Source organism: Leptosomus discolor, chromosome 9 (genome assembly GCF_034619465.1).
Source record: "Leptosomus discolor isolate bLepDis1 chromosome 9, bLepDis1.hap2, whole genome shotgun sequence".
In the NCBI taxonomy this organism is placed as follows: domain Eukaryota; kingdom Metazoa; phylum Chordata; class Aves; order Leptosomiformes; family Leptosomidae; genus Leptosomus; species Leptosomus discolor.
Window position 1 is genome coordinate 41,165,797 of NC_141399.1, and position 15,819 is coordinate 41,181,615.

Here is a 15,819-nt window from a genome sequence, read left to right on the forward strand (position 1 = left end):
ACAAAAGCAAGCTGATTAGTCTGTGGACGTGCCTGAACGGACTCGAGCCTGAGGACCACTCACACAGCAGGAAGCTCTCCCCACCTCGGAGAGCATCCCTTCATCTCCCTGCTTTTCACCCATCATTTTTCAGACACTGTGTAGCTCAGGCAAGCGAGAGCTGGTCCCTCAGGCTGTCATTTGAGAAGTGCCTACTTCAAAACTTCTCCTGTCTCCCCTTGTACACTACCCTGCGGTGTGCAATTATGAGCCACCCGGCTCTCCAGAGAAAGAGCATCAGCTGCACTTGCAAAGGGGAGAGCCACTGCTCCGCTATATGTTGGTATCAGGGTCCTCTCTGCCAGTGCCTACTGGAACAGGCTATACTGGAATTCCATACTGTGAATCAGTACCTGAAACATGGACATCCTCCCCTTATGTACTAAGAAACTAAGAAAAAGTTGCCCAGTGCACATAAAGACAGAAGAAATAACAGCTGCAGGACTGGCTGAGGCCAAAAGCCCACCTAGCCTAGTATCCTCTCTTCAACTGTGACCAAAAGCAGATACTTAAAAAAAGAGCAAGAACAAGGCAAGCATCTGTTGTGATATACCCCAGCACACTATTGCTTCCTACACAACCAGCGGTACCTTTGCGTTTTAAACTTTTTCACCCCAATGGAACCCCCTCAAACTTGTGTCAGCGAGGCTCTGGCCCCATTTCTGTGCATTTCCACCCCACTTTATTTATTCCACTTATTTATTTATATTCGTTCATTTATTACTGCAATCCATTTAAGGCTATTACATTCCTGCCTCCTTTCCAGTAATTGTAAAACTGATTGGACTCAGGATGCCGGGGTGAAGGGCCCTACAGTGCTATGCCACCACTGGTAGGAGAGTGTAAGGGGTTGGGGTTTTTTTTTGGCTTGTTTTTTTGTGTTTTTTTTTTTGTTTGTTTGTTTGTTTTTTTTAAGGTTGCATAATGCAATAACAAAGAAGGTTTGGTGAGAGAGCTACCAACTTCAGATGGTTGTGAAGGAGTAGACATTTTTGTGGCTTTTTTTGTTTATTTTTTGGTTTTGCTCCCTCCTGCCCTTCTGTGGGAGGGGTAAATATTTGCATACTAAACTTAGAAGGAATGGCAAGATAAGGAGTAGGACCAATTGTGAGTGCAAGGACCTGTTCTTATCAAGAAAGCAAGCAGTAGCTGATCTTAAATGATGTCAACCTCCTACTTATTACGAGGAGAAAGTAATTCCTAGCCAAGCACACCCCTGCACCCACCTTGTTCAAATTTTAGTAGGAAATAGCAAATAAAGAGCAGAGAGAGGAAACTGAACTACACAAAATGAGCCCCAGGAAACTCTGTGTTTTAGGGGGATTGTGAATGCTGTAAGCACTGGAAGAGGAAGCACTCTCAATAGAGCAGTAGAAATTAGCTTCAATGGAATAGATATGCTATGCAAGCAGGTAGGATGCTGGATCCCATACACTGACATCCTTTCCTTAAAACAGAAACCTGGAGGAAGAATTCTGGCTCATCTCACTGAAAAGAAAAACAAGACCAAAAGCTGTTTTACTGGTGAAAGACAGTGGTCCTTAGTCCTGGCTTCCTCAGAAATAAGCCTACTCAGGGTGGTTAACAGGAGTCGCCCAAGAGAATATAAAGCTCTTTCTCATACGTATGTGCATGTCCCAAGTCGAGTCCGACTGGGCCTCCATGAAAGCTGGAGAGTCGACATCAAAAGCTGTTCCACAGCCCAGGCAAGAACAAGAAAACGCAGGCTGTTTTCAATAGCCAACTAACACTTGGGCCAAGGTGTTTCAGCCAAAGCCCACACAGAAACACTCCTACAGACTGCAAGGGACTTCAGATGCTCCATTCACATGCTTTAGATAGCAAGAAAAACAAAACCCCTGACTTTATCCAGAATATGTGACGTTTCAGTGCTGGATGCTGCTTTCACTTTGATTGCTATCCTTTTTTGCTATTCACCTGGTAGTAGTCAGGATATATTTCCCATATATATCTTTTAATATAAATGACGTTCAACAGAGGTGAAGGGACTTTGTTAATAGACAAGATTATAGTTTTGATTTTGCAGGAGTTCTTGCAGTGGCTGTGTGCACGGGAAGGCAAACCTGACAGGGATCATCCTGCTAATTCCAGCTCTCTAGAGGACTGGTGGATCTCATACACAGAGGAGATGCAAATTACACATGCAGATTTCCAAAGGCAGTGATGCCACTCCTTCAAATCATTACAGCATGCAAGGATCACAGCAATCTAACACTTACACAGCAAAGTCATTGCTACAGGGCAAATCCATATTTTTATGTAGAGTCTTTCTGAGGTCTAGGATGAATTCTATGACCTAGAGTGAATAAAACTTTTTACAGATCAGAACAAGGTGTTTTGGAAGAGGAGTAGTAAGAAAATAAAGGCATTACAGTAAAAAGACAGCTCTTTCAGGTGCACCGAATAAGCTACAAGAGTTTTAACATTCTCTGTCCTCCTCCCTCAGCTTTGAAAATGAACTTCGGAAATGCAAATCGGGAGCATATGCAGGCACAAAACCCTCTACCTTCTTCAGAGCATCACAGGGGAAAGGCCTGGTACCAGGCCAACGCAATAGCTTGCCAACAGTGCTACAAATCTGTGCATCTCTTCCCAAAGACTGACAAAACTGCATGTGCAATTATGTCAGAAGAGCCAGAGTCCCATTCCGGAAAGCTCTGTGGCCATATGATGCACTTCAAAGTAAATCCTAGAACTTGAATTAAACCGAAGTCTCATTGCAAGAAAATTAGAAGTTTCATTTATCAATACTAAAAATTAATTCTGTTTGCTTTTCCAAACACCAGGGCTGGCCAGCTGAACCCCTGACTCCCTTTCACTTGGGCTAGCAAGGTATTCACACTCCGTCATTTCTCAGCAGAATACACATTTTTGTATGAAAGGTAAAACACCACAAGATGTCAGTCACAAAATCAACAAGAGAAACTGGAAAGCTAGAGAGAAACAGCTCAGGTGAAATCAGCTTGGTACAAGCCACAGCATCATCAGGCAACCACAGCAATTGTGCAAAGTAACAGTATTAAAAATACAACAAATTTTACCCAAAAAAAGTCCTGCTTACACCATCCCCTCTTTATAAACAGCCCTGGTGAAGGAATCAGCTGTTCAGCAGTAATTATTTCTCCTGGAGTGAACCGACTAGGAGAATTCAAGGGTCACACATTTGGCTTGCTTTTTTCACTGTAACCCGTATTTAGCATGAAGGTGTACAGTTTTCTTTCCCTCTCTTTTTTTTTCTTTCAAAAATTCCATTTAAACGTAGATCAATGTGAAGTTATCTCTACAAAAGCACTCCCTATTGATATTCAGTTAAAACGAGACATTTCCTCATTGTCCCAGGGCAGCAAGTCATCAAAGCTTATTACACGGCATACATCTGATGGAGCAAACACTTACCCCCAGGAGTTCATTACAGTGCGATTAAACTGCTTAATTACAACTGACATAAATGACTGATAGTAACTTCAGAGGGGAGGTAGTATTTATGTATGCCAACTTGTTCCGGATATTTAGAAGCGTGTAATAGAAAGGAAGGAAATAACAATGATAATAATAAAAAAAAAAAACCAAATCAAGCTAACCTTGTGTGGTTCATGTCATCTTCATCACTGCTGCTGACTTCATCACTTGATGAGGAATAGTCTGCTGCTTTTAAGAATGAGTTGGCACCATCCTTCCCCTTGGCAAAGGAGCCTGGACTCTGAGTAAAAAAAAATTCAGTCGATTTTTTTTTCCTCATGGAAGAGCCCACTGCTAAACAGCATGTGCAGTATTTTACTGTCCCAGCAAATATAGTTATTCCAGACCAAAACAGCTTTATTAGGAAGCTGGTGCTTTTGTTGGTCCATCACAAGTGGGTATTTCACACAGCAGAGTGACCTAAGCCAAAACACCTGATCTTCCTAAAAGCTGAAAGGTGACTAACTTTAAACTTGAATCTCAAACGTTTATGACTCAATTTTCACACTTTGTAGGAGCACAGCAGTACTTCCTTTTTCACGCAAGAAAAGGAGTGTTCTGCACCAGGACTAAAGGATTACACCGGCTTGAGTTTCGTTCCAGCCCCGGACTACCTAGAGGCTTGCGGGGCCATGCCTGAGCACAGGCTGTGCCTGCGCAGACTGGGTACGAAGCACCTTTGGGCTGGAGAGGTGACACCAACACACCCAGAGGGCAGTTAAGCCACCCTAGTCCTACGGGAACTCACACATAGGCCTCCCACACTATTGGCAATGGCCTAAACCAGAGTCTTCTTCAAACCTCTGGTCCCTGACAAGCCAGGAGGGGTTGGGGACTCCGGTAAGCCGCAGCTGTCCCCTGCTGCCCCGCTGTGCAGCCCCCCAGAGCCACCCAGGCCTGCCTGCGAAGTTTTAAAATGCCAAGCATCCCACATACGAGCTTTTGCACAAGGCACCATGAGCTCCAGTTGTCTGATAGGCAACCCCCCCACACCCAAACACCGCCAAAGAAAAGAAATGCTTCAGTAAATAAGACAGAGAAGTAGCAATCGTCCTTTTCATCAGTGGCACATCAGCAAACGGAGAGCCAGGGCAGTCCTGAGTGTATCACAGTCTGGTAGCACGTATTCTAGGCATGGTCTTGAATTTTGGGTTGCACGACAACCAGTCAATGACTTCCTGAAATATCAAGGATATACCCTTCCTTTCCAAAGATTTATGACCAGACAGGTTCAGGAAACCTGAACTCTCTGCCGACAACCCGAGCTGGACATAAGTCAGACCTGGACCGAAAGCTGATGAGACACGTTAACACAGCAGTAAGCTCCAGCCAGCCCCACGCAGCCTCTCAGGTGGACTCATTAGCTAGCAAACTCAAGCACCAACAGAGGAGCTGCCTGCGTAGACATACCTTCAGTGAAAACTACGAACAAAGCAAAAATATCAGTGGATTTAAAAGAACCTACTGCAATCTGGCCTGGATGAGAAACTTTTTCAGACTTCTTATGCTGCTGCAAGTGGTTCTGGGACAAAGTGTTCTCTGCCTTGGCCAGTCCTGGATTCCCTGGGGGTAAAAAAAGCAAAACTCACAAATGTTTCTTATTTTAAATGCACGTGCAGCAGAGTGAGAGAGGGGACTAGTAAGACAGGCACATATAGTTACCACCCAAAGCAGATACCAGCCTCTGCTGACAATTTTTTTTCTCTTTTTGTAAAGGGAAATTTTTTTGCTTGTTTCCCAGTGGTTCTGGATGCTACAATATTACATATATAAATGGATACTGCTGCAGTTTATCGCTGCAAGAGTAAGACAAGCAGACCACAACCTCGGCAACATACTCCTATTGTGCACCATCAACAGCTCCATGGACTGGAAGTCAGCTTTCAAAAGAAAAGGGTGAGGGCATGCTAATCCCTTCCTCGGATCCTCTTCTTGAGAGGGGACAGCTCATCATATCAGCAACTGCTGGTCATATTCAAGCACTAAAGGTGCCACCTGTGACAGCAGACAGGGGGGTCAGGGAGACACTACAGGAACCTGGGCCCCTGATATACATTTTCATGAGCAAACTGCCAAGATTTGGCCTTCATAAAACTGCTGCACAAAAACAATCTAAAGGGTCTGATTCTCCAAACCCAACTGGGCTGAGGGCAAACAGCTGCACTGAACTCCACGCACGAGCAGGGGGTCAAGCTAAAAGCAGAAGAGGATCCACTGCTTCCCATGGCAGCACAGGGAGAACCTTTTCCCAGTCCCTGCCTCCCTCGGGGCACGCTTCCACTCTGCACTGTGGGGAAGCGGCTAACAACAGCCCTCCTTTTTGCAGAGAGCGTTGGACCCCGCCACGGGCCAAGTCAGCATCAGGTGGCACCTCATGACACTCTGCCCATGATCACATAGCAAGGAAGCTGCGGCACTATGCTTCCCTCCCAGGTGGCATGGGGACATACATGTGCCACCTTGCTTGCACAGCTATTCAACACCCAAGCAAACAAGACTAGAGGAGCTGGAGTCCCTCTGCACATGCTGATGCCGTGTTAGGAGGGATGCCTGCAAGTAATTAAGCAAATCTTCCCTTTCAATGCCCCCACTGCCCACAAAGCTACCCGGGAAGAGCAAAAGCAGCGTTGGAGAGACTGTCTTCTGCAGACAATTTCTGCTACAGGCAAAGGGAGGGAAAGCAGATGTGCCCTCACCCAGCCACTGGGACACACTAGCCAGCTCAGCGTCTACCTCATTCAGCAATTTCTCCCATGACTGTCCCACTGCTACCAACAGGACTCCTTGCAAGTTAAGGGGGGAGAATTCAAGCTTACACAAATTAGGATTTGCATTTGGTAATTTAGATAGTTTTATCGCAATGGCTTCATGTATTCATGCATTTTGCAAAGCTTTTAAAATTCAGAATTCCTTATTGGTTCAATGAGTACCTAAGCAACTCAGCAGAAGTATTTGCTTTAAAGTTTTTATAGCCCTTTCCTGCCCAATTCACTGTCCCTGTGGGTTTGGGAAAGCAACAAACTCTTTCTGGAACATCATATGCCAGAACTAGCTGTAATTTAATGACACTTAAGAACCCAAGGAGACAGTTTAAACCACAAGGGACGTTTTCTATTCTTTCCACTGCTGGTGAGGTTTTCATTTCCCCATGCCAAAATAGCACAGGAGTTACACATCACACAGACACTGCAAAGTTAAGCTGTGCTGTTGCACATTGTTCATCTCTATGCTGTTATTCAAACATAAAAAGACAGAAGAGCAAAAAAGAAACAAACCACAACCCGTTTAAAGTGTGCTTTGGATTTCTTTTAAGGCAAAGGTTCCTATTCTGAGCAGTCAGTGAAAGAAAAACTGGCTCGATTGTGTAAGTGTAATAGATAAGCAATTTGTTCTTCATTTGTCAAGGGCTTGCAAATTAACAATGTGAGCCTCAGTTTAAAAATAAATGACCTCAGCAGCTCACTGGTGTGGTTTCAGAACATTTTTAGCATCCACCCTGCTTGGAATTCGGCATGATTCCCCATGTCCCCCACCTTCAGTAGTCAACCAGGATGCAAAGTGTTGTAACACGCCACTGCTTTGCAAGGAGCTACACAAGAAATTGCCCTCCAGTTGACCCACAGAAAACGCCCTTAGGAATAACAATAGAGCAACAAAGCTGTCCACTTCTGCTTCATGTCCCCATCTGCCAGAATCTCAGGTCATGTCTCAGGAACCAGCGTCTGCACTGCAAGAAATCTGCACAACCACGAGCAAGCCCACTGCGTTCCTACACCACTAGCAGTGATACCAAGGTAGCTTACAAAGTTGTACTTTGCTTAAATTAGATGAGGCTATCTCTACCTTTCACAGACTCACAGAATGTTAGGGGTTGGAAGGGACCTCGAAAGATTATCTAGTCCAACCCCCCTGCCAGAGCAGGACCACCTAGAGTAGGTCCCACAGGAACACATCCCGATGGGTTTTGAATGTCTCCAGAGAAGGAGACTCCACAACCTCTCTGGGCAGCCTGTTCCAGTGCTCTGTCACACTCACAGTGAAAAAGTTTTTCCTGATGTTAATGTGGAACCTCCTATGCTCCAGCTTGCACCCGTTGCCCCTTGTCCTGTCATTGGCCATCACAGAGAAGAGCCTGACTCCATCCCCCTGACACTCGCCCTTTACGTATTTATAAACACTGATGAGGTCACCCCTCAGCCTCCTCTTCTCCAAGCTAAAGAGACCCAGCTCCCTCAGCCTTTCACCGTAACGGAGATGTTCCACCCCCTTAACCATCTCTGTGGCTCTGCACTGGACTCTTTCAAGCAGTTCCCAACTTCAACTTCTTTTGCCCTTTTTTTTTTTTTCAGTTCCACTATCTTTCTGCAAACAAAAGAATATTGGAGGAATGTTTCATAAGGTCCTGTACAGAGATTCTTATGCTTCCTTCAGCCAGTACGTTATTAGAGTGCAGAAATATTAGTGCACAGCAACTGCTCATCTATATCATCTTATCAGTGGGCAATGCAAAAAAGCAGCATATGGTTATGCAGGAAATGCCAATGGGTGAACATCAGTATTGAATTACATCTGTATGCCTGTAATGTTGGCTCTGCTGAGTTTCAGTGGTGTCAGTAAGTGCAACAGAACTGATCTTTTTTCAATGCTTAATTGAGGCAATTCAAATTTTCTATATGGAAATATGCTCACAGTCACTTTTTCACTCGAAAGAGAAAATGTTTATATTTTAGGAACATGGAACAATAGAATCCAGAGGGCTTTCAAAAGCCTATCGCCGGAAGACATTGTTAAAAAAGATATCCCATCCACGATCCAGCACTTGACACCCTGCAGAAGCCTGTTTCATGTGATCGGAATTTTGCAAATTTTGACTGATGAATCTTTGGCTTAGGAATTACCTGAGGTTGACCAGCTGCTTTGATGAGATCCCATCTCCCACTGCTTGTTGCCAGGAGCGCTGCTGCTGCTGTTTAGCTTCAGAGCATGTCCCCCGGGGGATGACTGATGAGCGTTACTAAACAGAAAGACAAAAAGCAGATCAGACTGTCTTGCATGCAGAAACACAGGCTCCAACGGACCTCCTAGGCCACTGAATCGTTCCTTGCTGTTACTGTATGATATAATACTCCTGATAAACAAATTTTATATTCATTGCTGCTTCAAGTAGGGCCACCCAGTAGTGAGAGAAGATGATGGAGGACACAGTTTCGTCTGCACAATCATTCTGGGAGATTACAGAGATTCCCACGTCATTACAAAACATCCTACTATAGGTACTTCTTCCTTGGCCTCTTCAGATCTGTGTCACTCCTGATTCAAAAATATCACGGCTTTTACAAATAATGAAACCTGCTCCAGTACCCTCCTAGAAGATACATCATCACCTACTTATCAATGGAGAAAGGAACACATTGGACAGTAAAACAAGCTGACAAGCTTGTGAAGTAAAACAGTGGCTCACCCAGAAACCCAAGCTCTGAAGCCACTCACTTGTAACGCTGTGGTTTACTTACATGTTTCTGTTCTGCTTTGCCTTCTATAATTCCTAAGTAGAGAGCATTTAGGGCTTGACTTCACATCAAAGTTATTTCAGATGATGTTTCTGACTCTGCCTCATCAGAAGTGCTGCACATTATTTTGTTATGTCAGCTAAATCTACAACCCCTTCAAATCTCTCCAATCCTAGTTTCTCACAGATTATTTTCCCCGATTAGACATCCAGGGGGGGCTACCCTTTACTGCTGAGCTCTCTGCATCCTTGACCTTTTCTCCTGTGATAAGACAAAAGTACATTAGCCTTAAGGGCAGACTGCTAAAATAGTGAAGATACATCTACAGACAGCCTGTTCAAGCTACTACCAGGCAAAACAAAGCTAGGGGCACAAGCTTCACAAGCTATAATTATAAGTGCCTATACAGGGAGTTGGGGCCAGACTCCCACTCACCAAAGAATCCAGGCACCTAACCCCCCTTTGAATCCAGTGGTGCCAGCACCAACGTAGACCATCTGCAAGAGTGTCCAGGCAGCCCTGACCAGCACCACTCCCACCTGCCATCATCAGTGTCGATAGGCCAGGCTCTCAAGTAACCTGCACCTTCAGCAGCCACTTACTCTAATGTGAAGGGAAATTAAAGCATCACCAAACCACAAGAAGTCAAATGACTGCACAACATGCTGCCCATTAACTGGGAAACGGATGCACAACTTGGGTGCAACCTACTCGGGCACGCCAAACAGGCTGAAGCAAATGAAACAACTCACTGCAGGAATTATTACAGATGGAACAGCCCTTCGATATCAAAAATACTACTTTCCAGCAGAAGATAGAACTACCTTGCTTAAAAAGGAGATCTACAAGAGGCTTGTTTCTCTTTAAGTCAGTTATGTCAACCATTAAAAGGAAGTTGGTGTAGACACTTCCTTCAGGTTTTAAGATCAAACTGGATGTGGACAAACTGACTAAAAAGACAAAATAATTGTAACCGCTATTAAACGAGGTATTACTCAGTTTTTGGTGTTACTGAGGTTATGGCTTTGTTTTTAATAAATTTCCTTTAGTTTTCCTATTGACAATAAATCAGCGTTAGTATAAGCATAAAACACATAAGACCTTACCTTGAAAGGCATCTCTGATGACCAGGCTGATCCCTGCTGTAAAATTTAGAGGTTGTCCTTTCTGGAACCTTAAGGATTTAATCAAATGTTTTAAGATTGCTACTGATATTTTAGACTCAGTTAATAAGCCTAATGCTTACCCTGTATCAATGCAAAAGTAAGACTAACCAACATAAATGGATAATGCTTTGGTGGGACCTGTGGAGTGGTCTTCCATGATATCCACACTGGAAGCTGCAAGTCAGCCCCAATTTGCTCCAAGCCTGTGCAATCTATCAGGATGCAGACTGCAAGCAGTATGCTCCTTTCCTTAGTCAGCATTATTCTTGGTCAATATTTAAAGCAGACAGGGAAACGCATCTGCCATCTCTTAATGCAGCTTTCCCTAGGTGGTGGATTACCTTACATTGCTACCAAAGGGCTGGGGGAAGAGACACACACACACGTGTCCCTCAACTGCAAAGTAATAAAATGAATACACGCATGCATGCACATACACATCCCCACATAAATATTCTTGTACTTGTTCTTAGAAATTCTGTTAAAAAGAGAAACACATCATCACCTGAATTACACAAACTAATGAGCTTTTCTGCAACAGGCCATATTTTTCACAGAAAGGGCAGCCACAAATCTAACAAAAGTCTAACAGAAGAAGTGTATCTGCATTTGCAGATCCCGTAGATATTATATATGTACACATAAACTCAGAACACTGACCAGCTTATAAATTCATATCTTCTTTCTAGATTACTGAGACCAGTTAATGTAAAAGCAATGAGATTTTCACTGAGTTTCATGAAGTCCAGAGGATGGGTACTACACAGTGCAGGCCAGTGGAGTGCTATTAACCACCGACAGTGCCAAACACCCCGAGTTTCACATACCTTTGGGGGTTGTTCTTCATTTTGACTCACGCTCCAGAATACATCATCCTGCACAGTGCTGAGTGGTGTCGTCACCATATCTGACAGTGAACTGCTGTGGTACACATCCTTACTAGCCCGGAAATTTTCACACTTGAAACAAATGAAATACATGTTGAATTGTACTTCCTTGCCTATGTATCAGGTCCCAGTCTCAACAGATATCAACGGTTCTGTTTGTGAGATCAAATTTTTAGTAAACGTACAAGGAGGATTGTGTTTGGATACAGCCCTACTCACTTTGTTCACTGTGAAGCAAGTTATTGATTTCCAGTATGTTAGCAAGTTAGGCACAAATATTTCAAGGTGAAGGGTACAATAAAAAGAAATAGTAAAAACATCTATGCTGTACATGCATCTCCCCTTCTTAAACCTGCGGAGAAGCTAATAGGTCATTGGCAACGCACAGCGAACTAGTTAAGTGGATGGTGCAAAAATTACTATTAGGTGCATTTCATTCAAACCTGGCCAATCATTCCATTTCAGAATTTAGACAATATAATCACTGGGGGAACCCACCTCCCCTAAGTTAGATGTTGACTCCCAAACTAGTCTTTGCAAGCCCACCATCGACCTAGAGTCAATGGAGACAAACTGCCAGCTGGAAGCGCTTTCAACTCTCCAGTGGTTACGAGGGTGCCCTGGCCCTCCTCTGTAACAAAAAAATCAAACTTGAGAATGCAGTAAGAAAGAAATAAGAAACTATGCTCTGACTACACTTCATGGGTAGCCATGCCCAGGTGCTCCCATTGTGACCACCTGTGTTTAAAAGACATCTTCAAAGGTATCAGATTAGAGCATTAGGATAGCAAATGCCCTAATCACAGTGGGGGGGCGGGGGCAGGGAAAGAAATCAAATCACTTCCTCACAATGTCTTCATTCCAAGGGAACGACAAGTAAGCAGTGTAAAACTCAAGTTAAAATACTCAAAATTTGGTCCTCTGATTCCTTCTGTATCTAAAAGAAGAATGGGGGGTGGGGGAGGGCAGGGAGCAGGAAGAAGAGAGAAAAGCAGGAAAGGTCCCTTAAATTCTACACACTAATGATCTATTACACCGGCAGCTTCCAAAGGGGAAGAAAGGCAGCGTGCTAAAAATGTCAACTGAATGTACTGATCCTCCCTGAAATGAGAAAACCTCTTGGGCACAAGACCGAAACAGAACACACGGAAACGTTGTGTAAGCTGGGCCCATCTTGAGGGATTGCTATGCTAGAGCAAATTTGATGTTAGAGAAATAGAAAAAATATTAGAGAAGTGCTTGAAGCCATAACACTTTGTGCTTTATCTTGTCAGACCTCCCAAGCAAAGGAAGAGCGGGGCTCTCCAGAGACACCTGCAGCCAGCAGGAACGCCACGGGCTGGAGTCCTTCCCGTGTCGGGGTGGACCCCATGCCCTAGCACACTAACACACCTCTGCTGGGAGGCAGCTCTTTCTCAAACACACAGCAAGACCAGCATCCTCGTCACTTGCAGGCCCAAGAAAGAATCTGGCAATTTTTGCCTGAGTCAAGTTCAAACTTGTGTCCCAACTGAGTTACTGCAACTTACATCAAAGGCAGCCACAGCTCACTTTCCCCAAAGACAAATATTTTATCAATTTATCAGCCCAAGTCTACAAAATTCTCCAGTTCCTCAGTCTTAAAAAGTAAAGTACTGTAACTGAGAACTGCGCACAGCTTTTCAATAATACGATTATGAACTCCCTATAACTCTACAAGACTAATTATTCATGGGAACAGTGTTCAAAATCACTTAAATATTGACAAGTAGTAATTCTAATACTAGTTAAAGATGCCAAACACCCATTCAAACACCCCATCACAACCTCCCAGACCAGCATGGCAAAGTCAACTGTCAAAAACAGTCCTGAGAAGTTCACTTAGTTGAATATTCAGGTGCTTTTCCTGCCTTTTGGGGACAACATGTTCTGTTGACTCCCTTTACAGAAAATAGCTTTTTCAGCAGTTATAACGTCTCATAATCCGTGTCCCTTCATTTTGTCAAAATTACTTTTTTGTCCAACATGATTGTCACTAATAACAGTTTTTAGTTAACCAGAATTATTTCAACAGCAAAGTGCTCCCCTGAAACGATTCATCGTGTGTATAGGAATAGGTTTTATAGCAAGTGTATTATTATCAGAATACAGAAAGATATTTTTTCCTTGCCACTTTTTCAACAAGATACTTAAATTTCTTCCTAAATTCCAGCTTTTGAGTCCTGCAGACTACCAGAAAACTATTTGTGCTTAAAAGCACGGATGAGCTTTGCTGAATCATGATGTAAGTGACTGGGTGAACTCAAACTCTGCAGATGGTACCCACATACCTTCTTTGGGCAGAGAGAGACCAGTACACCAGCTCCATGTAAAGCCAAGAAGTGACACATGCTTTTGGGATGACTTCTGTAGGACCCACAAGACCTTGCAATTCCACAGCAAGCCAAAAATGTCTCAGATAACCCCCAAAATCATAGCGATTGATATTCCTCTTAAGTTTTACAGAAAAAATAATTTCTATGGGGAAAAAAACCTCACATCAAAACCCTAACAACGATTCTAAACTATTGAGACTTGAGTCTTAAATTGTTTTTATTATAACTAAGAATATCAGCTTCTCTCATGCACAGAAAGCACTGGTAGACAAAGCATTAGCTACTGTGTGTCTTCAAACCATAAAGGCACATCTAAAGGAGCTAAGGAAAAGGACCCTTTGCTCCCTAAAATTATAACATAAGGTGATATAGTACAAAAGACTGATTACTAGAGTTAGCTTAAAAAGATTTAGGAGCAAGAGGTTTTAAAAAGTCAGGCTGTACTGCTTTTTGGAGGATGCCTAAGCTACCAATTTGGGCTGAATCTACACACAGGGGGTAGGCAAGTGCAACTGTTGATACAAAGCAGCATAAGTAAAAGGATTTTCTTGAACTTCTGAGCAGATCTGCTCTGGGATAATGGGTCAATCCATGACCTAATGCACAGCTAGTTCTTTTAATATTGTTAGCTTTCTTGTTCTGTTTCAGCCACGTTACTCCAGACCATAGGGGAGATCTAGATCCTACAGAAAAACCAAAGTCAATTAAAAAATTAATTTTGGATGTGAGCTAAATTCCTCCACTAGTCAGGCAGCAGGAGATGCTGGGCAGAGAAACAAACTTGGTGACTTTGTTCAAGAAGTCTCTGTGAAATTCTGCAGGTAGCCCAGAATGGCTCATCCCACACCACCATAACCAGAGAGCCAGATCTGCCATCACGCTGCACCGAACACAAAACAGGTCCAAACAGGTGGAAATTGTACACTGATCTGGTAATATCTCACATTTCCCTTACCAGACAGATAGGACACAAGACACTGAGAAATCATGCTCCTTGCACCTCAGGGGCTGTGTTAAGATTTCCAGTGAAACAATTTTGAGAGAGATTTGGGCAACCAGGATGTGCCACAAAATCTCACAGAATATGATTGTTTAAAATAAGAACTCATTTCTGTCTGAGCAGAACAGTGATAACAGATGATCCCTCTCTGACAAACTGGCTGGAAGTTCTCCAGCACAGACATCTGTGAGGAATTCAGCTTGCATTTTAACTCCACAGTTCACTTTTATTTTAAATCAACAAGGCACCCATGAATTGAACTTAATCTCCAGGTGACTAAGTGGCCCATCACTCATATTGCCTTAATGTTCATATAGTTAATGCAGGCAGCATATCCAAACACGCCACTATTAGCATCAACAGCTGCTGCCAACCAGCAAAAGGAAACACAACCCTTCAGAGGATTTATAATTTACCCGTTGAAGTTCATCTGGTCTCCATGCTAACACAGCAGGTAAGAGTACAGATTGGCTTCTCCCTGTTCATACAGTCTCTATCAGCTGGTGCATTGACTTGTGAGTGGGTAACAGGACAGCTACCAGCAGGGAGTGAAATCACACGGTAACAACTGTATATCACTTGCTGCTATTATCCTTAAGCAACACCATCACTTTAAACAGCACAAAATTTTTATAGTGTAGTTTCCATCAAGGAATGTGAAAGAGGTCGATAAATACTGCTTCATTCCTCATTGCTCTCTTCAGCAGCTGGAGAGGTACTACCAAACAGGGAAGCACCGACAGGACACAAAGGAATGAAGCAACTTGTCGTAGGTGATGCAGCCAGCCTAGAACATAGCTCCTTTCATCCCAGGAGTGGCATTTTAACAGGGCAGGACTATCCTCTGTAGAGCCATTGTGCTTCTGCAGAACCCCAAATGCCCTGCAATAAACTACAGACTCTCCCACTTCTATTGTAGGGCTGAAATACTGGCCTCAAGGAAGCTGCCAGCTCCTACCCGAGGCTAAGATATAAACATCCTTCTCGTAGACCTTGCCACAGCTCTCCAGTGATTTGATGCTACAAGTCAGGCCATCAACTCAGCCCGGTTACAATACTCGTGACCTCAATGACAAGCGGGCCCTGGAAAAAAGGATGTGAGAAGATACACAAATCAAGTGAAACAAGGCCTTTCCTCTCCCAACAGCTGTCTATGGTGATTCTTCCATGATCACCAAACAGCAACCTGAACAGGAAAGGCACAGGGAGGCTTTAACTTAAAGATGCTAACAGCCAGCTATTATCTGCCTCTCACAGACTCAGTCCAGGGCATAAACAGAAGCAGAAGGATAGAGGAGAGATGAGCCAGGGAGCCTGATCCAAGAGGACTCTGGCTCTTGGGGAAGGAGGAGCTATGCCATGCTTTGCGAAGCACAGCCTGAG

General features: G+C 43.7%; 1 protein-coding gene across 1 annotated transcript in view; it reads right to left on the bottom strand.

Annotated features, from left to right (window-relative positions):
* The window catches only part of NRK (Nik related kinase), a 103,276-nt gene that overhangs the window by 22,989 nt on the left and 64,468 nt on the right, over positions 1-15,819 (bottom strand). The window contains exons 16-20 of the mRNA XM_086470547.1: positions 11,023-11,154; positions 10,136-10,203; positions 8,418-8,533; positions 4,985-5,082; positions 3,642-3,760 (exon numbers count right to left, since the gene is read on the bottom strand). Coding sequence (XP_086326673.1) covers positions 3,642-3,760; positions 4,985-5,082; positions 8,418-8,533; positions 10,136-10,203; positions 11,023-11,154 — 533 coding nt within the window. The remainder of the gene's footprint in view (positions 1-3,641; positions 3,761-4,984; positions 5,083-8,417; positions 8,534-10,135; positions 10,204-11,022; positions 11,155-15,819) is intronic.